The 27,548-nt window shown below is 39.0% G+C and overlaps 1 protein-coding gene and 1 long non-coding RNA gene across 3 annotated transcripts in view; one reads left to right on the top strand and one right to left on the bottom strand.

Annotated features, from left to right (window-relative positions):
• SLC1A3 (solute carrier family 1 member 3) overlaps positions 1-27,548 on the bottom strand; it is a 108,782-nt gene that overhangs the window by 70,935 nt on the left and 10,299 nt on the right. The window contains exon 3 of one of the 2 annotated variants that reach the window (XM_072605798.1): positions 15,406-15,543. In XM_072605798.1, the coding sequence (XP_072461899.1) occupies positions 15,406-15,543 (138 nt within the window). Of the gene's footprint in view, positions 1-14,958; positions 15,048-15,405; positions 15,544-27,548 lie in introns of those variants that run through there. The other variant, XM_072605799.1, reaches the window with a different exon arrangement.
• On the top strand, positions 14,540-19,723 carry LOC140501825 (uncharacterized). Its single transcript, XR_011966377.1, has 4 exons — positions 14,540-14,759; positions 16,310-16,532; positions 18,165-18,298; positions 19,568-19,723. It is a non-coding gene; the product is annotated as an uncharacterized lncRNA (long non-coding RNA).

The following is a 27,548-nucleotide window of genomic DNA, read 5'->3' on the forward strand; positions in this document are numbered from 1 at the left end:
TGGAATCTGCTTCTGCAGATGTTACAGCCTTAGTTATTGAAGACCCAGAAAAGAAGTTCTTGTTGTCAAAGTCCTTAGCAGTGTCAGAAATTGAGATGATCTTATCAGTGGACATGACATTAAAGAAGAGGTCTCAAAATCTCCTTTGCTGCTGCACCCTAAGGATGATGGGGCTTTCTCCCCCATTATAATGTGAGCTCCCTGAGGACAGATACTGTCTTACTTTTCTTTTGGTTTTCCCAATGTTTGGAATAGTGTTTTGTACATGTTAAATGCTTAATGGCTTAATCGGTATTTCATCCCTTCATTTATTCATTCACAGAGAATGTGGAGATGCATAAAGTATGACAAGACCAGAAAGTAAGAAAGGTCATTTGAAATGCAAAATAGAGCACTTTTTATTTGATCCTGGAAGAAGCAGAGAGCTAATAGGGCTCAATGAGGAGGGTGGTCAGACCTATACTTCAAAAAAATCACATTGGCAGCTGAGTGGAGGAAGGATTGGGGTGGGAAGAGAGGAGACAGGGACACTCTTTTGTAGTCCAGGAGAGAAGGAATGAGGGGCTTTACTAGTATTACAGCTATATGAATGGAGAGAAAGGGATGAATACAAAAGATATTTTAAAAGTAGAAGTGACAAGACTTGGCAATAGATAGCACATGTGAGTTTACAATGAGGTTACAAACACAGGGGATTGGCAAGATGGCGATGCCCTTCTCAGTAATGGGGAAGTCTGAAAGCCTGGAGAGTTTATGGAATGGATAATAAATTCTATTTTAGACATCATGAGTTTAAAATGCTTAGAAGGCATCCAGGTCTAGATATATAGATCTGAGAATCATCTACATAAATGGATGATAGCTGAAGAGTGGAAACTGACATGATCACCCAGGGAGGCGGTATTGGGGAATTAAGGGATTAAAGAGCCCAGAACAGAAGCTATTCTTTATTATCCTTTATGTATACAAGTTATATATTATAGTATATACATACACAATATATGCGATACAATGTATACTATGTATAATACGTACAAGTTATATACATTATATACCATATGTGTGTGTGTATAGATATATATATGTATATATGCAAGTTATACTTTAGTGGGTGTGACATGGATGAAAAGTCAGCAAAAGAGTCTGAAAAGGGTCATTTGGACAGAAAGGGGAACCAATAGATGACAGTACCACAAAAACCCAGAGACACAGGAAAGATGATCAACATTGTTAAATACTATAGACAGGTCCAGAAGAATCAAGGCTGAAAAGAGATCCTTGGAATTAGCAGCTAAGAGATCACCGGTAACTTTGGGGAAGGGAGTTACAGTTGAATGATAAGGTTGGAACCAGATTGCAGAGGGTTTAGAAGACAGTAAGTAGAAGTAGAGAGGAGGTGGAGGGACCAGATCTTACAGGGGAGGAGAGATAAAGGATGGCAGGTAGCAGGGAGGGTAGGCTCAAGTGAGGTAAAGTGATGGTAAAGATACAAGTATATTTGTAGGCATCAAGAAAGGAGCCAGTAGTTAGAGACACACTAAAAATAAGGATGAGGGAAGGACAGGAGGGCATTTTACTGGAGAAGTTGAGAGGGTATTCCCTCAAGTGGTTTGACCCTGCTCAATGGAAGCATAGACTGAAGGTTCTTCTTGAAGAACAAATTGATGGAGTTGAATTAAACTAACCTAATTTGGTTCCTGACAAGAGTAGATCCACCATGTTTTTGGTTGCCACAAAAAGTGGTAATGATGCTTAACAAGATGAAGCTAGAAAGACATCCTGCACCTGGAACTTACTACCTGGGTGACTTTGAGTCACCCTGAACATCCACATCTATAAAATGATGGAATTAGACTAGATGACCTCAGGAGACCAGTACTTCATGGGTCCAGATACATAGATAAAAGAAATAACATCTTTGCCTACATCATTCATCTCAACGACTTTCAGTGCTTACCTTTTCCCTAGAGAATAAAGTTCAGATTCTTTAGTCTGACATCAAGGTTATCTCATTATTTTAGTTAATCTTACAGCAATGGGTAAATGGATTGGAAGGAAAGAATGAAGCCAGTAAGACTATTTAGACCATTGAAGTAGTCTGACTAAGAGGTAATGAGAGAAGAAAAAGAAGAGGCTGTGCAAAGCATGAGGTGAGGCAGAATGGGTAGGATTTTGAAGCTGATTGCCTATAAGGAAAAAGTCAAATATGATTTTTTTGGTATTGGGTCTCCCTATGTCACCAAGGCTAAAAATACAGCAGCAACTTCATGGGCCTTGTCCCTAGACAAATATAATTCTGATTTCTGAAACAAAAGTGTCTAAAAATGGTGGCATCATTAAAGTTATCAGGACATTAAGAGGAAAAACCATCTTTAGGGAAAGATGTCTTCAGTTTTGGATGTGTTGAATTTGCCAGTGGGAAATAGGTATGAAGAGACTTAGGGACAACTGTGAATTTGAGGCTGAATTTCAGGCGAAAAGTAGAATAAAGACATATGTTTGAGAGCAACCATAGAGGGATTTATTGAAACCAAGGCTAGAAATGAGGTTAACAGGAAGTAAGAATGTAAAAACAAAAGATATCAACAAATATTGTTACATAAAATAATATTTTTGCAGACTAAGTAGGGAGGTAAATTAAGCCAGAAGAGGGCAGATAGACTAAGAGAATACAGAGGTATCACAAGATTGGAAGTTATGATGAGGATAAATATGAAGTTCATTGCAGTGACCAAATAGGATGGAATGGTACAATAAGAAAGAAAAAATTCTGAGGTAGAGATCTTAAAGGTGGATGGTTGAAGTGCAGTAGATCATAGACTCACAGCATTACAAAACGTCAGTGTTGGAAGGGACCTTAGAGATCATTATTTCCAATCCTCTCATTTTTGTAGATAAAGAACCTGAACCTCAAAGAAAAGAAGTGACTTTTCTGAGGTTGCCTCACTAGCTAATGGCAAATACAAAGTGGGGTGCTTGGGAATGGGGGAGGGAGAAGAGATAAACATTTATGTAGTGCCTGCTATGTGTCAGACACTGCTTAAATGCTCCGCAAATTTAATATGAAGGTCACTGGAGTAGAGAATGCTGAGTAACTTTTGAGGCCAGGAGGTGGGATAGTTCATCATCAAGGATGTCAAAGGTACTGAGGATGATGGCCGGAGATGAGGGAGATGGGACTGTGAGAGGGAGAGGAAGATGGGTGGACAGCAGCAATGATGAAGGAGTGTAGTCAAGTGGAATAGACTTCAAAAAAAGATGAAAAGTTGGGGTGTGAGCAAATGGGGCCTGAACTAGGGTGGGTCCATGCCCTGAGGCGGGAGGAAGGAGCACAGAAGCGAGGGATACAAGAAAACTTCTGAAGGAAGAATCAAATAGAACCAAGGTATTAATTAAACATAGAATTGAGGAGCAAGTCAGGAGGAGAAGCTGAAGGCTTCTGAGGCAGTTCAGAGTGGATATGGGTGATATCTTTGTGGATTTCTTGCCTACATCATAAGGAAATAGTATGGTTGGGCTTGATAATACAACAGATATTCGCTAAATAACAGGGGATGGCAGTCTTGAATTACTAAAAAAAAATTCGAATCATAGAATATCTTTCTTCAAAATGCAACTTTTGTGAATTTCAAGCACATAAAAGGATCCACTATATGAGGGTCCTTCTTCAGAGCCTCATCAGGGCATCAGAGTGACTCCTGTGTTCTCAAAGTCTGTGTCCATGTAACAAAAACCCAGTCAGATTGGAAAGGGTTGGAGTGAAGAACTATGTTTCTGAACCAGATCAGTGCAACGTGACTAATTTTTAGCTATTCCAGAGCTATCTGTTAAATTATGGAAAGACTGGAATTTGCATCAGTAGAGGGAGTAAATACCCATACTAAAAAATTACATTGTTGAATATTGAAGAATAGTGACCCTTACTAACGTTACTGTAGTAGGATCTGCTATAGTCAATGGGATAATGCTGATTTGTGGTGAGTATGCATGTGCTTTAGTGGATAGAGAACTAAGCCTTCAAGTCAGAAAGATTTGGGGTCATGACCTTCTCTGACATGTCCTGGCTTTGTGATCTAACATCTCAGTAATACAGGTAATTCTCTAGGGCTATAAATTGAGGGGAAAGTGCAGGCCTGCTTTGGTAGAGGAAGTTTATTCATTTGTGTGTTCCCTATGGCAATGCAAGGACAGCTAGGTGGTGCAGTGGATAGAGCACCAGTGCAGGAGTTCAAATCTCACCTCAGACACTTGACACTCACTAGCTGTGTGACCTTGGGTAAGTCGCTTAACCCCAATTGCCTCATCCTGGGTCATCTCCAGTCATCCTGATGAATATCTGGTCACTGGATTCAGATGGCTCTGGAGGAGAAGTGAGGCTGGTGACCTGTACAGCCCTCCCTAGCTCAAAACAAAGTCAAGTGAAAGTCATGTCATTATTTCTCTGATGACATGGTCTTCTTCAGCAATGAAGGATGAACACACATGGTGGATATTGTGGATATGGTAGAAAGAGATCATAGAGTCATAGAGATTCTCTAGTCCAGTGGTTTCCAGCCAGTGAGCTCTGGATCTCTAGGGGGAGGGGAAAGGGGATTTTGCAAAGGGCCAACAAATCTATATGAAAATCCATAAATTAGCAAGGGTATCTTCTATATACTGAATTAATGTCTTGCATACACAGACCTCACACACATGCACACACATACATAACTGCTTCAAAAAGTATGTAGATGTTCTTGTGACTTATAATAGTCATTTCAAAGCATTATTAAATTCATCACACTTTTTATCATTGTGTATTTTTCTAACCAGTGGATGCTGATGGTAACATATAGGGGGTCTACAACTTTCTTTGATGTTAAAAGGGGTATGTGTGCTAATCAAAAACTATGACATCAATTCAAATCCTTCATTTTAACAGAAGAGGAAAGTGAAACCTATGGGATGACAAGAGGTGGCATTTATATAGTGTTTTAAGGTTTGTAGAGCACTGTGTACATATTATCTCATATTATCCTCACAACAACCCTGGAAGATGGGGGTTATTACTATCCCTATGTCACAAATGGAGAAACTGAGGTAGACAGAGTGACTTAATCAGGGTCATACAGCTAGTAAGTGCCTGAGGCTAGATTTGAACTCAGGTCTTCTTGACCCCAGGCTTATTATCCACTGTGTTATCCAGTTGCCCATGAAGTAGCTATCCTAAGATCATACAGTGTAAATGGTAGACCCATGATTTGAATTTAGGTTTGCCTTTTTCCCACTATGCTAATAATGTTGCCTAGTGAAAAGAATGACCCCATCCTTCTGTTCCATCCTTATCCCTTCCCTTTTTTGATATTTCTTTTATTACCTCTTTGTTTCTTTTGCAAAGATAAAGATGTTTATTCAAGAATATACATTGTCAAGTGGAAATCAGAAGCTCCATGGTAATCTCACACTAGCCCTGAAGGTGCACCCCATTGTTCATCATCCATGGCCCTGAGTTTCTCCTTCCACGATTAAATACTCAATTTCAACCAAAGGCTGCTGAAAATTATAGGTGAGAATGTTTAGCTCTCATAGGCCAAAGTTCTTTCTTAGCTTGGCTTCACACAGTCCATTGAGGATGAAGGAGTTCAACAAATATTATTTAATATTTATGCAAAAGAGTGGCTCCATTTTTTGCCACAAATACCCTTAGAATAAAATTTTCTATCTTGGGAGTTTTAGCTAACCACAAGTTTAACTTGTAGGAGCCAGAAGTATGATGTGGCTGCTAAAAAAGCTAATGAAATCTCAAGCTGCCTAAATAGAACCAGTGTTTATGTCAAAGGAAAGTAGAACCAGGCAGACTTTACTCAGGATTCTATATGATTTAGAGCCAACAGGGCCCTTAAAGATCATCTAGTCAAAACCCCTCATTTAACAGATAGGGAAACCATGTCACCTAGATGTGAAGAAACTTGCCCCATATGACCAAGGCAGGATCTGAACCCTGGTTTTATGACTTTCAATCTGGGGTTCTTTCTATACCACATTGTTGAATTGTTCTGTCTAGTTCTGTGCAATATATTTAAGGAGAGTCACTGCCCAATTGCAGAATGTTCAGTTTGGTGAAAAATCCAGAAACCATGTCCTCTAAGAAAGAGCTGGAAGAATTGGGTATATAGAGTATGAAGAGATAAAATCATGGAGAAACATGAGACCAATCTGTAAATATTTGTCAGGATGTCTTAGGGAAGAGGAAATACAGTTGTAACCTGTGGAACCCCAGAGGTCAGAACTAGGAACATTGGTTGAAATCATTGCAGATTTCAACCCAAATACACCAAACTTTCTAACAGTTAGTGCTGACTAAAACTAGAACAAGTGGTTCTGGAAAGGAGTGAGCTCTCTATCACTAGACAAGTGGCTGTATAATTGTCCATTTTTAAGGATGCTGTGGAGGAGATTGCAGCACTGGGGAGAAATTTGGACCAGTGCTTCTCTAGGATCTCTTCCATGTCTAATGTTCTCTGATTCTAGTGCCCATCTTACTAGTACCTTCTTTATCTCTGATTTTTGGCTTCACAGATCTAAGTTTATTTCCACTGATGTGACTATGGAGGAATTTGTCACTGAACTTGGCGATTAATGCACTGAACAGGAGCATTAGAGAGCCAAGAAAGGGGTGGGGGTTGGGAGTGGAAGGATCTGGGTCTAAATCCTGACTCTGCCATCCTGTGACACTGGGTCTCAGGTTTTTTTGTTTTCGTTTTTTGTAAAATGGGAGTTAGGGTTTGGGGACTGGACAAGACCTCTAAAGTTTCTTCCAGTTCTAGCTCTATGGTGGTAAATTGTTACTATTGCTGTGCAGTCATTTCAGGCTTTTCTTGATCTCATTTGGGATTTCCTTGGCAAAGATAATGGAGTGGTTTGCCATTTTCTTTTCTGGTTCATTTTACAGATGAGGAAACTAAGGCAAACAGGCTTGAGTGACTTGCCCAAAGTCACACACACCTCATGACTGTCTAAGGCTGCATTTGAACTCACAAAGATGAATCTTCCTGATTCTAAGCACCACCTAGTTGCCCCAGTGGTAAGAGGTCCCACTAAAGTCTCACCCAGATGTCTTTTGTCCCATGAAATTGAATCTTAATCTTTGAAGGCTATATCAACATAAAGCAAGATCTTGTAGAGCCTTCTAAGCTGAAAAAGACATCAAGTATAGGCTAAGGACCAGCCCAATCTGAGGCTTACCCCTGAAACCAGATGTAGTGGTTTGGGGGGAGCCACAGAACATAATTAGGCTACTAAGTTATTATGATGAGTTCTGTAGAAGGGGCACCTTCACCAGTGAAATCATGACTCTCTGAAGCACTGAAAGAAGAGAGAACAGGAATCAGTCATGAGAGAAACTTAACCCAGGACAAGCAAAACCCTTCTTACCTTTTGGCTAATAAGGCTTGGGGGAAAAATAACTAGGTAGCATTAGTGAGACAAGGGACCAGGTGAGAGACAGAATTTCAAATCATGAAGTGGGCTATCATAAAACAGAAAATCTTCTTAAAAAGGGATCTAAGTAACAGTGTCAAACTCAGATAGAAATGGATCCCTGCCCTGAGTTTGACACCTCTGACCTAGAAAGCACCAATCAGCAACCAGCTCAAAAATGGTGCATTTTGTGGATCACTTGTTTCATTTATCTATAGGATGTAAGACAATCAACTTGATATTACATGGGCGCCCTTGACTCAACCATGATCAGTTGCTCTGATGTGCAGCTACAAACTCCATCCGTACATGACTGAGCTATGCCCCATTTTTCTCCCCAGCAGGATTTAAAAAACATATTTCTACAGACTGTATCAAATGTCTTAGTGGACTTTTAAGCTATGATAGCTGAAAAACTGCTATGTATAGTCCCTATAGCTTAAAACTCCACTAAGATGTTTGGAGAATTTTACTGAACAATCAGTTGATACAGATATCAATATCTTTTGTTTTTCTATCTCCTTTGTTTTCAAATATATTTCTCCTACCATTCTCAATTTTTATGAGATACTTTGAAGGAAAATAAAGAGGACCTAGCCTGTTGGTTTCAGACTGCCATTCTAGAGACTCTGGTTCTTCTGTAAGGCTGGTTGGCACCTTCTATAAAACAGCCTTGAGGACTAAAACTGAGACTCCACTTGGTTTGGTTAACTGGAACCTCTCTGTACTTTTTTACACAGTGTGTAATCAACCTGTGGAATTTGCTGCCCCAAGGAATACAGAATGCCACATACTGGGGATGGATTTTTCAGGAAAGAGAAGTCAACTGGATAGTTGTATAACCAATGATAATATTTATAGTTATGCAGCTGAGATAAGGATAATCAAATCTCATGCTGCAGGGGATAAGCCAACCCCTTCCTTCAGATGTAGAAGGAATTTTTTCCACAAACTCCAGCAATATTTAATTGGCTAGGTTTAAGATATCCTTTCTCCTCCAAGTCTTTTATAGGAAATTGTTCTCTGAGCAACATGTTGGACTAGTGAACCCCACTGGGTCTGGAATAGTAAATCCTAAGTGTATTTCCACAACCCCAGATTCTATCTTTGTGTGAAGGAGTTCTATTTTGCCCAAGTGTGAGCTGCCACATGAGAGCTGCAATAGGTTTCGTAGAGATTTTGTCTGACATTTGCCCTAAACTCATAACCACTATGGGAAATTTAGACTCTTAGGTCCTAGCTGTTCTCCATTCCATGGTTCCAACCCATTCTATTAGGATGCAGTGAAGGAGAGACATCAAAGAGAGGCCTGAGGATCTAGAAGTATTCTCCATGGTACTTACACTTCTAGGGCATCCTCACTTTGCTCCATGGAACCTTCTTCCGTTGAATCAGGAGGAGAGAAGCTGTCTATTGTCCATTAACTATTTCCTCATCCCTTGTCATTGACTGAATGAGCTGTCAATCAGCATTAAACTAGGCAAATATCATATAACAACTTGTTAAAGTCATTATTGGCTAGCTCAACACTGATTGACAGCTTAGTCAACCAATTGATGGAAAGAGGGAGAAGGCATGTGCTCTTTCTTCTCCTTCCTTCCTTCCTCCTTTCCTTCCTTCCTTCCTTCCTTCCTTCCTTCCTTCCTTCCTTCCTTCCTTCCTTCCTTCCTTCCTTCCTTCCTTCCTTCCTGCTTCTTAGTGACTACAGATTTTTTTTTTTAAGTAAGAGGAAAACCAACCAAAATTCTGCCATTCCTTTGCTTGTAAATGATTTCGTAGATTCTTTTGAAGAGGAGAAAATCTGTCTCTGCCTTAAATATCCAAACAACATTATAGGAAAGAAATAGCATAATTGAAAAGTAAGAAGTTTGCTGGATTCAGCCTCTTTTCTAGAGGGCAACAAGCATACATGAAATGTGTTATGGGTGAACTATTAAAAGTTTTTTTTTTTTAATTTTAAGCCTCAGTTCATGTAAAAGATAATGGCAGAGTAGAGAGAGAGTGGTCCTAGAAACAATCAAACCTGAATTCAAGTCTTAAGTTCTGACACATACTGGCTGTGTGACCCCTGGGTTACTTAACTTCTCCAGCCTCCTAGCTTTCTGAGGCTAAGAGTGACAGAGAAGGTGCAGGCTTGCATTGGAGAAGGAAATTTCCTTACTTGGGATTTCCCTAAGCCAACAGTTCTCAAGATGAAAACTCTTTCATGAAACTTGCAAGGGCAAAACCATTTTTATAATAATATTTAGATGTTTTAATTGCTAATATGGTAAATATTGTTAGATAGAACATACATAAATAAAAACTCTTTGTTGTTAAGAATGTAATGGGACCCTGATGTCTCATATCACTGAAGTCACAGGTCCAGGCCCAACTCCTTGTTTATGCAAACAATTAACCTTTTCATTGCCCAAACACTGAGAATTACATGTCCAAATAAGTTACATGAAGCCGTAATAACTTTGGGTTAAATTTCTCCCTTTGTTCCATATATCTTGCACTTACAAAATTACCATCTCTACATGTGTAAAGTGAACATTTTTTTCAGATGTAGAACACCCTGCTCTGTAACTGTGAGGTCTCTTACGATACACAAACTTCCTGACTTCAATGACAAATTGTTTAATGAATTTACTGGAGAAAATATGTGGAGGGAAACTATTAAAATACTAAGTGACATGTATTGTCACACATGTATTGTGATATCACCTCAGAGATCCAACCCCAAGCTTACAGCTCTGCACATAGTGTGTGTTTGAGAAGCATTTATTAATTTTGAATCTTAAGAAGACCAGAAGAATGATATAGTTCTACAGGTCTACCTTTTACTTTATATCCTTGAAGTCAATCAAATTCTTTCTTCCTCACAGCAAGTAGTGAAACTACTTTTTCTTTCTGTAGGTAGGGTCAGTCTTAACTAGAGATGGAATGATGTTTGCCTATTGTATTGCTAATGTATTTTGGTTTTTTGCATAATGGGAAGCTCTTTCCCATCCATTAATAGGCTCATGTGACCTGCATTAGTCACATCTAAGCTTGAGTCACACAAGTCTGTAGTGTGAAGAGCTTGCCAAACAGGTAGAGCAGGAAAGGTGGAGCAGAGCTGAGAGGAAGTGGATCACGGCAGTTAGAGATGAAGGAAAGAGAGGAAGCAGGCAGCAAGCTGTGAATGTTAGTTTGTGGGAAGGCTCTGGCAGGAGCATACATAAGAAATCTATAGCCTTATTTTATAGTATAGTATAGACTTCTTTGTTGCTATGCTGGATTTGGCTTTATGGTGTTTAAATAAATGTTTTGGGTCTGTCTTCCATGTGGAGAGTCTGTTATATTTTGTCATTCAGAATTACAGAATTACACTGGCATATTCATTGCCACTGTAGATTCTGTGAATATTGCATTGCATTGCCACTACACCTGTGTTGTTGTCATTTGAGGTACATCAGGAAGCTTCCTGCCTAAATGCATCTTTCCTTCCTGAGCGTCTGAATTTATATGCCTGAAATCATACCAGGGAAAGGGAGAGTGATAGGAGTGGAGGGCTTACTGAAAGCAATTTCTTTTTCCTGCTTCACAGTTTTACCAAGGGATGAAAATATTGAACATGTAAAACTCCTGGCTACCTATCTCAATACCAGTTGTCTGTCACCTATCTAATTCACTATCTAATTCACTTTCTCCTATGGAAACATGACCAAAAGGATATGTTTTATGCAGATTTGAGATATCAAAAGTGCTGACTATGATCCAAAATAAATGCATTTTTAGGGAGTCTGAAGTTATAAGGATGGGATAGGTAAGAGGAAAAAAGTAAGAAGTGGAGGAAGAAGAAATCTGAATGGGAAATCTAGCTCTCATTTGTTGCAGAGATTCCAAAAGTCAACAGGGGGCCATGTGTCATGTGTCATGAAGATTTAATCATTTTCCTTTTAACTGCTTCAGAAAGCCAACATTTGTAATGTCTTTGGCATGAAAAAACCTAGCTTGGATAGAGTCAATGATGAAATTAGTCACATACTGCCAAATATCCATTTATTCTATATTGAAATGGGCTTACTCTTCCCTTAAGAAAGTGAAGCACTTGGCTAAAAAGCTTTTACTCCAATTCTTTCCCTTAGTTTCTCAAATTCTAAGATGCCCTCTACGTACTTCAGACGTTCAGTAGGTATGGGGATTTAAATTTCAGGAAAACATACACAGTATTGCTTAGAGAAGTTAGAATGATGAAAAGTGAATATTCCACTTGGCAGAGCATAAATGGAACTTCACAGGGGAAATTTCAAGGTAAGATTGGCAGAATTAAAGTTAAGGTACATTTTCCCTAATTCCCTAAAATGAAATGCCTTGGCCAAATAAAAGAATGAAAAGTAGTGGGTGTGGGTTTGGTGTACTCAAAAGCAGAGAGGGCTAAACTCAGAACGTTCACTAGCAATAGATTTCCCATTGGGAAAAACATTTCACTGGGGCATGACTTCTGAGTTATTAAACTGGCATTCATGGTGTGCAGAGAAAAGGCTAGCAGCAATTAAACAATTTTAGTTACAGCAAGAAGGTGGAGAATGCCTGTTTTCTAATAGCTATTTGCTTAGTAGGCAGGAAATGATGAGTTGAGTAGCAGAGTCCCTTTTATGGGTTAAGTTTTGACCCAAAGCTATCAGTCTGTAGGAAAAGCTGCACACTGGAGACCCAGTCATAACCCAGTATGTGTTTGAGTCTGATGATGCTTCATTTCAGAAAGACAGGCTCCCTCTTCATGAAATCACCTCCCTTAGAAAGGCCACAGAAGGCTCCTGGGTTACTGTATACTCCAACCTATCAGAAACAGTCAAACTAATATGTAGCTTTGAATTATTCCTTTGGTACAAAAGCCTGAAGCATCTTTGGCAAGTAGAATGATACCTTTGGGACAGTCTCTCTTTCACACAGGTGAGTTCTTTGAAACTGAATAACTACTTAGGATCTCTTTGTGCCCGACAACCATTTTTTAAGACCAAGATTAATGAACTTTTTCTTTCTCATGAAAATGAAGTATAAGTCTAGCATAGGCTCAGTCCACAGAACCCAACAACAGTCCCCAAACCATATTCTGTCCAAGAGTTTTAACCTTCTCTGCTATCAAGTCTTGCATAAGATAGGCAACATAAAAGAACAAAATCAACTTTGTCTTTGTCTTTACTTGCAATTGAGAAGTAAACTGTGTTTATGTAACACAGGAGGAGGAGAAAGGGAGAAGGAAAGGACTAAATCAGTCACTTGTTGCAAAGCCAGTTCTTGCATCTTACAATTCAAATTTCTTTCGTCTGGATTTTACACAGCCCTATAAGCATGTCACAACATTTCTGATAACTTAAAAGGTGCTTACATCAGCTCTATATACGTTTTTACACATCTCTTAGTAAGCAGGTATACAACCATCCCCAAGAATGTTGAAAAAATAAAAGAAGGCAACAAGGGAAGAGCCCAAGAAACTTGACTAAAATCACACAAAGACTGACTGGTGGAGTCAGGAGGAGAAACTGGGTCATAAGGCTTTCACTCAGGTGGTATAGTTAAAAGAGAAGTCAGGTCCTGGAGGGAAGTGAGCCCAGAGAGTTTGGCTCCCTTCTCTGGTCCCATCTGAGGTGCTGCCCCAACTACTTTTCCATTCTTGAACTCAGCAGGTACCCATAAAGTGGGCAGCAGCAACTTGGCTGCAATTCAGTTTTCCTCTGTTTTTTAAACTTTAGTTTCTACCTTAGAGGTTTCCAGTCACAAAAGCCTTCCAAAGAGAGTTGCCAAAAGCCATCTTTTGGGGTCTTGTCCTTCCAGTCAGTACCTCCCACTCCCTCCAGGAACCTCTCTTTCAAATCAACAATGCCAAGTTTACAGTTGTCATTTGGGATGTGCAAGGAATTGAAACATTTTCTACAATCATAACACACAACAAGATCTCTGGCTGACCTCCTTCAACCAGTGATTAGCAGCTATTAGAGTGGGGTCTCAGCAGAGAGGCCAGGAGCAAAAGATTTTGGCTTTTGTTCAAAACCTCTGAGCAACAACAGCCCCACCTTGCAAGAGAGAAAAGAAAACTAAGGAATAAAGGACCTTCATGGGGTGTGATCCCAACTGGAGCCTCAATTCAGTAAAAGAGAGAGGTTGTCCTATCAGGTGACACTGAAAGATTGTCAGAGGAGCAGAAAGAGCGGTGAAGAACTCATTGTTCCAATAAAACCCACTAAAAAAAAGTGCGTTTTTCTGTTCTGGACTATTTGTACACAACTTGCTTCCCAGAAAAACTGCAGGACAGAAGTAACAAATGTGGAAGTATCCTTGTGCAATAGCCTATATCGGGCTATTACTGAGTCAGTTTTGCAAACAAGTACCAAAAATGTGCCAGACAGAAATATCTTTTTTTTTTTTGATGGTGGGTGGTAGGGGTTAGGGTGGGGGTGGGTAGGTGTCAGACTTTTCCTCTCTTACTGGGAATATATGCAAATGCAATGAATCTGATGCTGGTTGAGTGGTGAGTGGAGACACATAGTATTAATAACGGCTTACATTTATAGGGTGCTCTAAGCTTTACAAAGCACTTAACAGTCACTCATAAATCTCTAAAGTGGATCATGACAGACATCATGATAAAGTGAGTCAAGCACTGACTTTGGAGTTTAAGGGAGCTGTGTCGGGTCCTAGCTCTGCCACTAGCTAGATGCTGGACCCTGGCTAAGTTGCTTCCTTTCTTCGGACGTTCCTCAGTTTCTTCATCTGTAAAATGTGGGAATGGGATGAGAGCTCCTTTCTAACTCTAAAATCCTATTACTTTGAAATATGTCCCCCCCAAGTGGTGTGAGAGGTAGCTGGATGGGAATGAGCTGGAGTGATTTGTCCCCATTAGAGAGAGAACTGGGAGGGAGGTGGCTAGGGAGGTGCGCGTTGCTGCTGGGCTCCCCTTGCCGTCTGAACTACCCCTTCGATTCTAGAACCTAAGCTTTACAACTCCCTTGCCTTCCAGAATTCTGCCTACACATAGTGGAGATGCTGAAGTCGGGGGAGTAGGGAGAGAGTGGATGGGGTGGAATGCTCAAGAACCAACATTGCTCTCGAGCTTCTCAGTTCCACGGGTATGCACCAATCATCAGCCAGCATGCAAATAAGCTTTCAACAGCAACCCGGTCAGGAGTTACTTGTGGCTTCTCTCCCAGTTGCGCACACACTCTTTTTCTCTTTTCTCTCCTTCTCCCTGAAAAGGACACAATCCTGCTAGTATCCTCTATAATATCTACTATAATATCCTGCTGATTTCTGTTCTGGAATTCCACAGCTCAGTAGGTGAAATTAACCTTGACTCTTTATAGGGTTCCAGATGGGAAAGATCTCCCCACCCTCCTCCCAGCTCTTCCCTCTGTTGAAAAGGTTTTGGGGGTGGAGAGTATAATTGGAGAAGGAAACGAAATCATGCAGGGAGGTCAGAAAAGATACATTGCTGGTGGCAGCAGAGTCTTGTGAGTGTGTCGTGGGCATTACCTCGTGGTGAGGCTTCCACGGAGGCCGCAGTTCAAGTCTTGGCGGTTCTTAGAACAAGCATTCTTGCATCAATAGCTAATAGGCTGTCCAACCAGATGTTATCTGGGTGGGATAAGAGGGTGAGAAAACAGACCTGTTGTACTTGGTAGAGAACGAGTTTTCAGAAGGGTACCTCTTTCATACCGAAGTCAAAGCAGATTAACTGGCTACTTAAAATCCGTTTCCCTTTGTGATTGATCAAATGGGAGAGGCGTAATCACTCATGCATTACTAAAAAACAAACCAAAAAAAACCTCCCTGCCACCATTTTGAAGGGAACTTTTCATTCTAGACTGGAACATGCATCCAGTCAAAACCGAGGGGCTTTTCACTTTTACAATTTATCATGATAAACGCTCTTCCAGAATCAAAAAATAGGAAAAAGCAAAGGAAAGTTGACTTCGGTACCTGTGACTAAGCTGGAGACGATAAGCGGCAACACCAACATCTGTAACATCCTCATTAAAAGTTCTCCTGGGAAGGAGAAGTACTTAACCTCCCGGTAGCTCAGTTTGTAAGGTCGAAGAGTAAATCCAAGGATTGTACCTGAGGAAAAGGAGGGGTAAAAAAAGGGAAAAAAACTGAGTCTTTTCTGAAACAAAATCAAGACTGTTCGAAAAGAGGCAAATGTTTGGCTGGTGTTTGCCATGTGTCTGACCCAAGAAAATTTATTTAGGAGGCAAATATTTGCGCTGCTCTGGGAGCAAGGGGGTATGCACATCGTTGACGTCACTGTTTTGAAAAGACTTGTTTATTCTTTCAAGTTTCAGGTTCTCTGGTTTATTAGATTCGAATATCTTTAGTTTAATTTTTATACTGTGGGACAGCATTCTGACATGGTTCAACATTACACAGATTTGAATATGCCCCAGGTCAAATGATATAAAACACAACTGTATAGGGAAAAAGCCCTCTGTCAAACAGCTAATGTATAGCACACAGTTGTTAGTCCCATCTCCCAATACCATGTAAGCAGACTGTTATCTAATTTGTGCTCACTTCATATTTTGTAAATCTCATTTGACAATACTTCAGCAACTTTGTGTCATAAGTTTTTTTCTCATAAAGACTGGAAGGTCTAGGGTCAGGGATGGAAGGAAAACAATAACAGAAAAAAACTAGTTTTCTCAGAATTTTTGTTTATCTTTCCCTTTCCATCCTTCACAACTCTAAATGTAACAGACAAGATAGTTTTATGAGTAAATCAAGTCGTGCATAATAATACATTTGTGTATTCCTAAACTAATAAGTTGACTTTACTTACGTAAATGGCACTAAACAATTATTTACGTTTTTGCATTTCTCCCCACAGTTTTGATTTCAAGATAAAAATGATTTCCCATCATCATAAATTCCAGAAACTTTATGCGCTATTTATCGGACACAGCTGATTCCAATTCAGACTATCGGTATTGTGCCTCCCTCCACAGTTAATCTGTGGGAGAGGCAGTTTGGCCACTTGAGTGAATGTCATCAGAATATATCTTGCAATGTGGTGGTTCCAAGAAGCTGACAGCTTCTCCAGTTTTCATAAGGTACTTTGACAATTCCTTTAACCAGGAGTCAGGTGTACATGGATTCCTCTCCCTAAGGAAGGAGCAAGGCATTATCTTTCCAAAGCATTCTTCAGAAGCAGTCACTATACTATGCTGTAATGTTGGTTGCATCTCTAATGATCCTAAACTTTGTGTCCTTTATCTATATCTATATCTGTATATCTTTATCTGTATCTGCATCTATCTGTATCTGTGTCTATATCTATCTATCATGTACTAATTTCTTGGCTATTTACTGTAACATTCACTATGTGATTACATTATACAGAGGCATACAGGGGCATAGTCCAAGCCCACATCACTGGAGAACTAGCCTTCTAAATCACAAGATACATCAGTCATATGCAAACAGTGGGCTTGCAATGGATGTCTAGTTCTGTATTGCCTATTTATGGAAAATCTCATAAATCAACGTTTTTCTAAAAATGTGTGTGTACATATATATATACACATACATGTGTGTATGTACACACCATACACACATGCATATACACACATAACACATACGTATCTTTTACATTTTGATGGACAAGTCACTTAGTTGATCTGCAGTTTGCAAACTTTAAAATGCTATATAAATATCTGGTGTTATTTGTCCTGACCTGTGATCTCATTCACATAAAAAGTTCCTGATGAAGAAACATCCCTTGCAGACCAGCAACTGCTCTGAAAATTATGATCTAGGGTACAGAGAGACGAAAGTGACTTGCCCAGGGTCAGACAGCTAGTATGTTCTATGAAATTTCAACCCTGACCTTTTGGTCTTTGAAGCTGTGTCTCTTTCCAGTATGCCATGCTGCCTTTCTCAGATATTATTACTGTTATATTACAGTTGTTAATGATAATAATATTTATTACATATTTTTTAAAAATATACTTAAACATTTAGTATTTTGAAAATCGATTGCAGTGGAAATGTTCACTAAGCATATTCAACAAAATAGCCGTGTCATTTGAAACTGGGACCTGTCAGAATACCAGGAATCCTAAATAGCAAATAAATAAATAGGGATTCAAGAACTCAGGTAGACCTGCAAGTTACTGATGGGATGTATTCCAAAAGCTTACCTTGTACATTTCTTGTTTGGAACTTAGGACACATTTCCCCATAGGAACAACGTTCTAAAAGGTGATTAAATCCCCAGGCCAACCCGAACAAACCTATTTAACCCATAATATAGTAGAACTATAGTCCCATTAGTACTAGCCTGAGTTCTGGGTCCTGTGAGCAGGAGGGAAGAGGAGGAGGAAGAATTTCGTCCCCCTTTCCAGGATGCAGGGCTGGCCCTAGGCAAAATTTTGAAATAAGTGAAGTTTGTCCTTGACATTTTCCCATCTCCTTATCTGCACCCTCCCCCACCTCCTGGTGCCCCTCCTTATCCGGCCCCCAGGTCCCCATAACCCTCATGCTGACCCAAGCCCCCCGCCGCAGCATCCCCCCAAACCTGCCTTAGTCCCAGGTACCCATGCTTCAAACTTACCTACATGTACTCCCTTCAGCCTCCCCATCCCCAATCAAAATGTCCCTTTTCCCTTGATCTAAGCAAATGCGAGAATAAAGTCTTCTCACTGAATTGTTTGTGAATGACAACTCCTTATTTAACCTTCCAGGAGCATTTGTATTTCTAAAGAAACTGTTCGTTAACCCAACTTAACCTCTAATTGTTGGATGCAAGAAGGTGAAATCACACAAATACTGTTGTTTACTCTTTCTTGAGGAATGAGGAGAAATGAAAAAATTCCAGGTAACACATTTTGAGGAGTCATCAAGGGAAGCAGGTACACACCTGGAAGTCTGTGCCTTATCAGTTCCTCATAGAACTAGGAGTAATTGGGAAAGGGAAGGGGGAGAAAAGAGGGAAAGAGAAGGGAATAAAAATGTACATAGTACCTATTATGTGCCAGGTACTTTATAAATATTATCTCATTTGATCCACACAGTAACCTTTCAATGTTGAGGCAATTTTAGAGTTGAAGAAGTTGAGGCAAATAGGTTAAGGGGCTTGCCCAGAGTCACAAAGCTACTAAGCATTCAAACACTGGATCTGAACTCAGGTTTTACTCACTCCACATCCACTGCTCCACCTCTCTAGGGAAATATTATTTAGAAGAAAATTTAGGTTTGATGTAAGGAAAATCTACCTAACAATTAGAATCGTCCCAAAGATGTACAAGCTGCTTCAGGACATTGTGAGTTTTGTTACTGAACAGACTGATGTGAAGGATGGATGATTATTACTTGTGGGGGATGTTGGAGTAGGAATTCTTATTCAGGTATGACCTCTGAGGTAATCAGCCTAAGATTGTATGATCTTGAGTTGGGTTGGAGGAAATGGAGATGAGTAAACCATGTAAAATCCTGCTGCTTGAGCTGTTGGGAGACAGGGCAGATAAAACTCCTGGAGCTCTATTATGGACTTCCTATGTGACTTTGAGCAACTCATTAAACTCTTCTCCATTTGCCCTCCTCTACCACCCCATGTAGTTTCCTTATGGGTAAAGTAGGGAGAATCATTCTTGCACCACCAAACTTTTAATCCAATGACACTAGTCCCCTGGATATTCCATGAACATGACATTATCTCTGGGCTCTGGGCATTTTTTCTGGCTGTTTCCCATGTGTGGAATGCTCTCCCCCCTCACTTCTGCTAACTGACTTTCTTGGCTTCCTTGAAGTCCCAACTAAAATCCCAACTTTTACTGGAAGACTTTCTCAATGCCTCTTAATTCTAGTGTCTTTTCTCTACTAATTATTTTCAATGTATCCTGTACATAGGTTGCTTTGCGTATATTTGTTTGCATGTTGTTCTCCTTCTCCCCCACTCGACTGTAAGTTCCTTTTGGGCAGGGATTGTCTTTTGTCTCTTTTTGTATCCCCAGACCTTGGTACACTGCCTGCCTGGCACATAATAGGCACTGAATAAATGTTCACTGACTGATTGGTTATGAGGAAAGCGCTGTAACCTGCTATTTAAATGTGAGCTATAATTAAGTTATTTTATTTTTATGATTAGATCCAGGCACCAGGAGAGGCAGAATCCCTGGCTTTCCAGTATCTGCTGCAACTCTAAGGGTCTACTTAGCAGCTAGAGGTGTGTATGCTGGAGGTGTCTGAGAATCAGCACGACTGAGGATTAAGAATGACTTTTAATTTGCCTTTATATGTAACTGGGGAAAAAATAAAAATACTAAATTTTTAAAAATTCTATTAAAACAAATGCCTTTTTTTGGCCTTGGTTGACTACCTCAAACTTCAGCTATTAACATCAAAGTACTGTTTAGAACTCATAGTTTTTAGTGTTCCTTGAATCTGTGTGTATTCACACAGATAAATACATACAGGATACTACCTGAGATTTCATTGATAGAGGAAATACCCAGGGAGTAAATTCCTATTAAATGTGGATTAGACCTTTCCCACAACTTTGAGAGTGGCCTGGGGCACTGAGAGATTAAGTGATTTGTGTAGGATCACACCCAGTCACATAGGCAGTAAGTCTCAAGAGGTCAAATTTGAATTCAGGTCTTTCTGAAGTCTGGCTCTCTATACGTTATACCATGCTTTGTATAATAATATAGTATTAAAAATTCAAATTTCTATAGAATTTATGGTTTATAAATTGTTTATCCTATAATAATCTTATGATCCAGGTAGGAAAAATATTATTATGCCCATTTTAGAGACAAGAAAACAGCTTCAGGGCAGTTAAGAGATTTATTTAGGATTACACAATATTGAGTATCAAGATTTGAACCTGAAATCCCAGTGTCCTGACAATTGGATTACTCTAGCCACTGTACCAATTAATTTCTATGTATGCCCATATATTATGTATGGTAGGATCTATGTGTCTGTTTGTCTGTTCCTCCCTTCCCCCCCCCCCCACTCTCCCTCTAAATATACACACGCACACATTTATGTATTTAACTGTGTATATTCCTCCAGTAAAGTACTTCTTTGGTGCTACATTGTGGCAGGGAGGTAAACCTGAGGTCTTAAAGGCTTTACTAGCTGAGTGTAATTTTTGATAGAATCTACTGATCTGGAAAGACTATGGGACAGGCTAACTATGTGTCTATATCCTAAACCAGGTGTGGGAAACTTGAGGCCTTGAGGCTACACCACCCCTGTCCTAAACTTTCATAGCTAAGGGCAGGGAGGGTTATCACTAGAAGATCATCCATTATTTGATTTTTTTAAAAATCAGGACATTAAATTATCTTTCAAGCCATGAAAGTGTTATAACTCCCCCAGTAGAGGGAATGTCCAGAGTAATAAAATCAAAGTTCTTTGGAAGTTATGATGAACGCATGTATTACTATAGATATTCTATATTATAGGTTTATTTATAAGACTTATATGAACATTCTTCAGTCCTCAGGAATGCTCAGACACAGGGTATTACAATATTATTATTGAAAATGGGCCTATACATGTCCTGTTTTTCTTGCTTACAATTTCTAAGTTATTATGGAATATTTCCTCCTACTCTTGAACCCAACTGAAACTAGTCAAACTAAATCTAAAACTTAGGGGAAATTTGACTTTTGCTCAAAATCAAGTGCATATCTAGTTTTCAAATTTACCCTTCTCACCCCTACCTCCCTACAAGAGGGATGTGGTGTTCTTTAAACTCAGCCCTCTGCTCTAACAGAATTAATTCTGCTCTACAGAATTAAAAGGTGAGACAACTTTCAAGGTCAGGGATCAGAAACTAATCTAGAGGAAATGTTCTGAATACAGAGACGGATTGCTTTTTTGGTGAGTGGTTCAGGTTTCTGATTACATTCTAACCCAGTAATGAAAAAAGCTTCCCCTGAAACATGTTCCCACAGTCTACAACACCCCCTCCCCACCGGCAATGACAGGGCACAGAGGGGTTCCTAGGTGCCTGCTTTACTTTAGAACAGGGGCTGGCCAATTCCTGGTCTCTAAGACAGAATTACTGTTTGTGGGAATTGATTTCACTCAGGGTAAAGTTAACATGAATAACATGTCAAAGAGCTAATAAATGAGTTTCATTGTCCCTGGACAGATCCTCTGCTGATTTACACTATGAACAAAAGAAAATTACAATTACAAAGAGAATGATGACTTCTAATGAGGTTTGATATGCCAGCCTCAGTGCAGACATTACATTTGGGGCTAAAGGAAATGAGACGAGTATTGCCAACTTGAGATGGTATGAGCAAAGTTGCACTTGATTTGAGTCATTTCTCCTTCATTTGTATTAAAAGCTCAAAAAGGGAGTCTTTGAAAAGTATACTCTAGTCTCCTGGGGAGTTCAAGCAACAAACATGTCCCTGGAAGATTAAATATCATCTCGATTTCTAAGCTAAAATCAAGTGGACACAGCAGGCCAACAGAAAAGGCAGCTCAAGAACGGTCATTGTAAGGACACATATATTTCTACAAAATGTAAAAACTGAAAGGGCATTGCTATACTTTGGACCATTTTGCAAAACTGACTTCCTCCCTTTTAATCAACTAGGAGGCAATGTGGCAGAGTAGAAAACATGCTTGGTTTGGAGTTGAAGGATCTGGGTTTAAATACCTGCTCTGCCACTTACTACTCCTGTGATCTTAATCAAATCACTTGACCCCCTGAGGCTTTAGTTTCCTCATATGTAAAATGAGAATATGCACTGGGACATCTCTGTATCAGGGATGTCCTTCTAAAATTTTTAGTTGGATGAGAAAAAATAAAAAGGATACATTATTTTGAAATGGAATTTGGACTTGGGTATTTTGTCAACTCTGGAATTTGAGAATAAATGTTGAATGAGTAAATGAATGAGTGAATGAACTAATAAATGAAAGAATGAATTATTAATGTCTTTCTTACAACATCTTCTACTGCACTAACTATCATCAACAAATTATGAAGCATGAATCTTCAAAAAGCATCCTTCTCCAAGGAGTGGGGGACAGACAGGAACCCAGATGCCAAAAGGGAATCAAAAATAATAATCATCTTGACCTCAGTAGACAGGCCTTACCCTTTGAGAATAACATCCTGGTCCACAACAAAGCTACTAGATGCTTTAGCCCACCCAAGATGAGACACACAACCTCCTCCACATAGGACCAACATCCCAAATTGACCAGAAGACAATTAAGTCCCTAAACCAGCATAAGCTAGAGTTGCTGATTTGATCAAATTGAGGATGGAACATTGTCTGAGCATGAAAAACAGAAATAAAGAAAAAATCTTTCTCTGGGTGGTTTACTCAACCATTCCCACAGGTTCTAGAGAACCTGGTGCTCACATTTACAAGAATTATGCTCAGCATAAAATTTTGTAATTCTTGCGAATGCCAAACTCATTACCATTTTAACCAATTCCAATAAGAAAAAATTGAATCTGGTTCCTTCTTTTTTTTGTAAAGTCTCTTGTTCTAAAATTGTATGAACTAGAAAAGTCAAGAACTGCATAACATTATCTTTCTTTTCACAATGTTAGTGACCTTTAATAGTAAGATTATAGGTCTTAAACTAGAAGGGACCTCAAAAGCTGCCTTATAACAACAATCTTTTCTAGAGCAAGGGCATAAATTTAGCTTTTTCTTTACGTTACATCAAACCACATGGTTCCTTCAGAACTTACTCAAGAGTAAGTGAAAGAGAAGATGGTGGAATTTGGAAAAAAGAAGTGAAATTTTGCTTTGGATCCCGGATTTGAACTCCTTCTTATTACCATGACAGAACTGCTGCTAAAAAGTCTTCATGGACCAATAAAGTCCAGCTCTTGAATTTCAAAGGAAAGGAAGCCACTGTCAAGGAAACATTTTAAGTTCTCTACTTCTATTAGTTTCATCATATATTTTGTTATGGGAGCATATGTCTAATAAAAATATTTTTGAGCAAAGAAACAAACAAAATGGCGCCCAGGGATGTGGCGATCTGATGTCTTGTTCTAGGTTTCTCATTCTCTATGGATTCTCATTCTCTATGGATTCCCATTGCATCCATCTCATCCTCTTCCCTGCTTCCATTCCTATACCCTTTTTGAGCAATTAGAATACTGATCCCTCCTCCTTCCTGATCTTACAAGAAAGTTAAGAATGTAAATGAAATGACTTTTAGACTGAGCAGAGTTATAGAAATTTAAGACATTGTTATTGTATTTCTTGCTTCATATGTGATTGTATAACCTTTTCAACTGTTCTTTAAGCTTCTTCAAAGCAGGGACTCCATTTAAATTTCTTTTGTATCTCTCATAGAACTTTATACAGGGTTAAATAATACTTATGTGTCAATTAGTTGATCCACTAAAGCTTTTCATTACAGCATTAATCTAGATCATGGGCCAGGATTGAGTAGTAAAGCATTTCTTGTGTCAACTTTGGTGAAGTTGGTGAATATTCAATCATATTATCCACTCTTACATATAGGGAAACTGAGTCACATATAAGTTTAAAACAATTTGGACAAGTCAATGCAGTGTGTTGGTAGAAGGGCCCTGTCTTCTATCCTTACTTAGCTCTTAGACATCAACACATTTGTTCCTACCAAGTAAGGTTTGAAAATTGTGCTCTGTGTGTGTGTGTGTGTGTGCATGCATGAGTGTGTATAGGTGTGTGTACTTTGCAACACATAATGCTACTTATCACAAAATAAATGTCTACATGTTACAAAGAGTGCATCAAAAATTTATTTCTGGCATCAAAAATATTTATATTTGGAAAAATACTTAAAAGTACCCTGGTTTTACTTTCTTGTGTTCAACTGACTGCCTTGCCTATTCCTCATTCCTAGTTCTAACCCTAGAGTACTTTAGTGATTTTCAGTAAATAGTGTCTCTAACATAGCCCCTGGAACCTGAAACTCAGGTGTGCGGAACTCTGAGGCAAGCTTTCTAGAAAATGATGATGCTTCCTTCTTGGATCTTAATCCTATAAGAGGTATATGGAATGGTATGCTTAGCACAAAATTTCTGTAATTCTGAATATCTCACCCTTTACCACTTTTACCATTTCCAGAAAGAAAGAAGAACAAGAAGAAGAAGGAAAAAGAAGAAAAATGAGAGTCAAGGTCATTTTTTTTTTTTTTTTGTGATAAAATGTCTTGTTCTAAGAGTACGGACTAGAAAATTCAACATCTTTTTTTCTAGTGACCCTTAATGATAGGATCATATATCTACAGCTGGAAAGGGCCTTAAATGTTATATAGTCCAACCTCCTCATTTTATAGATGAGGAAACAGAGACTCAGAGATGCTGGATGACTTGGCCAAGGCCACAAACATACCAAGTGTTACAGGCAGGATTTGGATCCATATCCTTTGACAACAGAACTAGTGCTCCTTCTACTGCACCATGCTACCTCCCCTACTTGTGACCTTTGTGTCTGCTCTACAAGCTAATTCTAAGTGTATCTGTAAGAGAGTGTACCCTAAGTAAAAAGGAGGAAAGTGTTATTGCTTTTTTCTCATCATGCCATTTCAATAAATGCTTTTGATTTGAGCTAATTGTATCTTCTGGCTGACTACTGAAAGGTAAATACATTGGTGGGGGCTCATGAACTTTAGGAGTGTGGACCAACAGAGTGACCCAGAGGACTGACCTATAGTTTGGGGTCAGGATGCTTCTGTAGTGCTACCTTAGTGCTGGGCCTGGAATCAGGAAGATCTGAGTTCAAAGCCAGCCTCAGATACTTATTAACTTGTGATCCTGGGAAAACCACACAATTTCTGCCTCAGTTTTCTTTGGAATAAAATGGGGATAATGATAGCACCTACCTCTCAGGGTTGTTGTTAGGATCAAATGAGATATTTGTAAAAGCACTTATCACAATGTCTGGCATGAAGGAGGGACTATATAAATTCTTATCACTGCTCCCCCCCCCCCCACACTGTGGGGAACAGAATATAAAGTCCTGTATTGTTTGCTTGCTTCTCACCTTTTGCCAGTGATCTTTAATAGTAGTAGTTGTCATAGTAGCAATAACAACAACGAAACAAAAATATTTGTCACACTTGGTTTTTTTTGTGAGAACAAACTGAAGTAATATGGAATAAGATGATTTGAAAAGTTAGAGATTATTCAAAATACTTTTCAAATATTAAAGCTTCATATAAATGTGAGTTATAGTTATTATATTTAAAATTATACAGAAATTTATAATTAGTGTTATTTGAGTCCCTTATTTAAACAAATCCTTAATTTTGAAGTAGGAAGAGAGTAGAACTTTCATAATATAAATCTTTTCTAAAATCCTTGCTCATCCTTTGGCTTTTTTCTTTCTTCCTATTCTGGAACTTCAGGTCAACCAAACCTAATATGCATCTATGGATCTAGTCAATTTCACTGGATTCAGCAGAATTACAGTTCTTTTTCCAAAGACCACAGTTTTTCCTCTTGCCTATTTATATTCATCGATTCCCACATTTTCTCTTCTAAATGCATATCCCTTCCTAGGATATCAGCCTATGCTGATGGATTCTCCATCAAGCAAAAATTGGCTTCATGAAACCAACAGCTTGGAATGTGGCAAGTGGAATCAGCCCGTTCACTTGGTCAGAAATGCACCCCTTTCAAGCTGAAAAATCCTTTTGTCTCTTTCTGGGGAAGGGAAAGAGAATGTGAAAAATATAAACCCATCTATATTTTGATTCCCTCTTTGTTTTCATCAATTATTGATACCACTTGTATATTGATTTTGAAAGATCATGTTTATATATCCCTTGATAAATTTATTTAAAACCTCTTAAAACTACTTTAACATAGTAATCAATGCTCAGCTGTATGGCTGAAGTTGTATTTGTTGGCACTCTTTGTTTAGCTAGACTGAATCTCACCCTGTTTTTCAGTGGAAATTTTTCTTCTACTTAAAAATATCAATTTTGTAAGCAAAGAAGGACTGATTATAAGCAGTGTTCATTTTTCATCACTCCCCAACTCCCCACCCTGTTCTCTGTACACGATCTAATAAAGATCAATCCTTCCCTTTCCATCTTTGCCCACACATAAACTGGTTTGCACTAAGGTCTGTATAGAGGAAGGTAAAAAGCTCATGTGTCAGAATTTAACCCTCAAGATAGAATTCTAGGAACATAACTCATCTCAAAATGAGGACTGTCTTTATATAGTTGGAGAAAGATAGCTACATCCATATAGGTACCCAGGTTAGACCCAACCTGTCACTACTCTTGGCCTGGCACTATTCAATTATTCTCTACTCTCCACTGTGAAGTAGCAGACTTCTAGCCAGGTCTAAGCTGGTTGGCCAGAAGAGACTTCTTCTGAACCTCTGAAGTTTAGGGTTAAGCTCTGTCCTAAATTCAAGACTCTTTAGCTTTCTTTCTACTCCTAAATTAATTTTCAAATGTCTACTATGAACCCAGAAACAAAATACAGGCATAACCTTTAAGTTTATTTTATTTCTTTTTTTTTTTACTAAGACCTAAATTCAGGACTTAAGTAAGCCACTTATTTAAGCTGGAGCCCAGCTTCCTTTACCTAAGCCTTCCTTCCCCCTTAATATTTTAAGTCTTAAAATGGATATATCCTACCTAGAGTTGTAATGTCTGTGGGGATGGAGACATAACCTTCAACAATGAACTTGGGGCAAGGCTTGTGGCTTGACAGAGGATTCCTAAGTTCTGATTGAATGTGAGCCCAATGTTTATACATGCATGTAACCTTACATGTCCCATGTCTCTCTCCTTTTCTGCCAAAAATTGATATTGAGTTCCCCAAGCTGTCATATTGACTAAAATAAATGAGCCTACCCCAGTGTTTGATAAATGCCAAATATTGTAGTCCCTTGGAATTTATCCCTGGGAGAAGAGGGTTTTCAGCTCCTGATTCTCACTCCCTGTAACACACATTAAGCATCTGTAAACTCCTTCATCTCATGATGCACATAGGAAACTTTAATTTATACATACTATCCTAGGTGGCACATCAAATAGATTGCCCAGCTTGAAGTTAAGAAGACTTCTTCCTGAGTTCAAATCTGGCATGACTTATTAGCTATGTGACCCTTGGCAAG

This window comes from Notamacropus eugenii, chromosome 4, assembly GCF_028372415.1.
Source record: "Notamacropus eugenii isolate mMacEug1 chromosome 4, mMacEug1.pri_v2, whole genome shotgun sequence".
NCBI lineage: Eukaryota > Metazoa > Chordata > Mammalia > Diprotodontia > Macropodidae > Notamacropus > Notamacropus eugenii.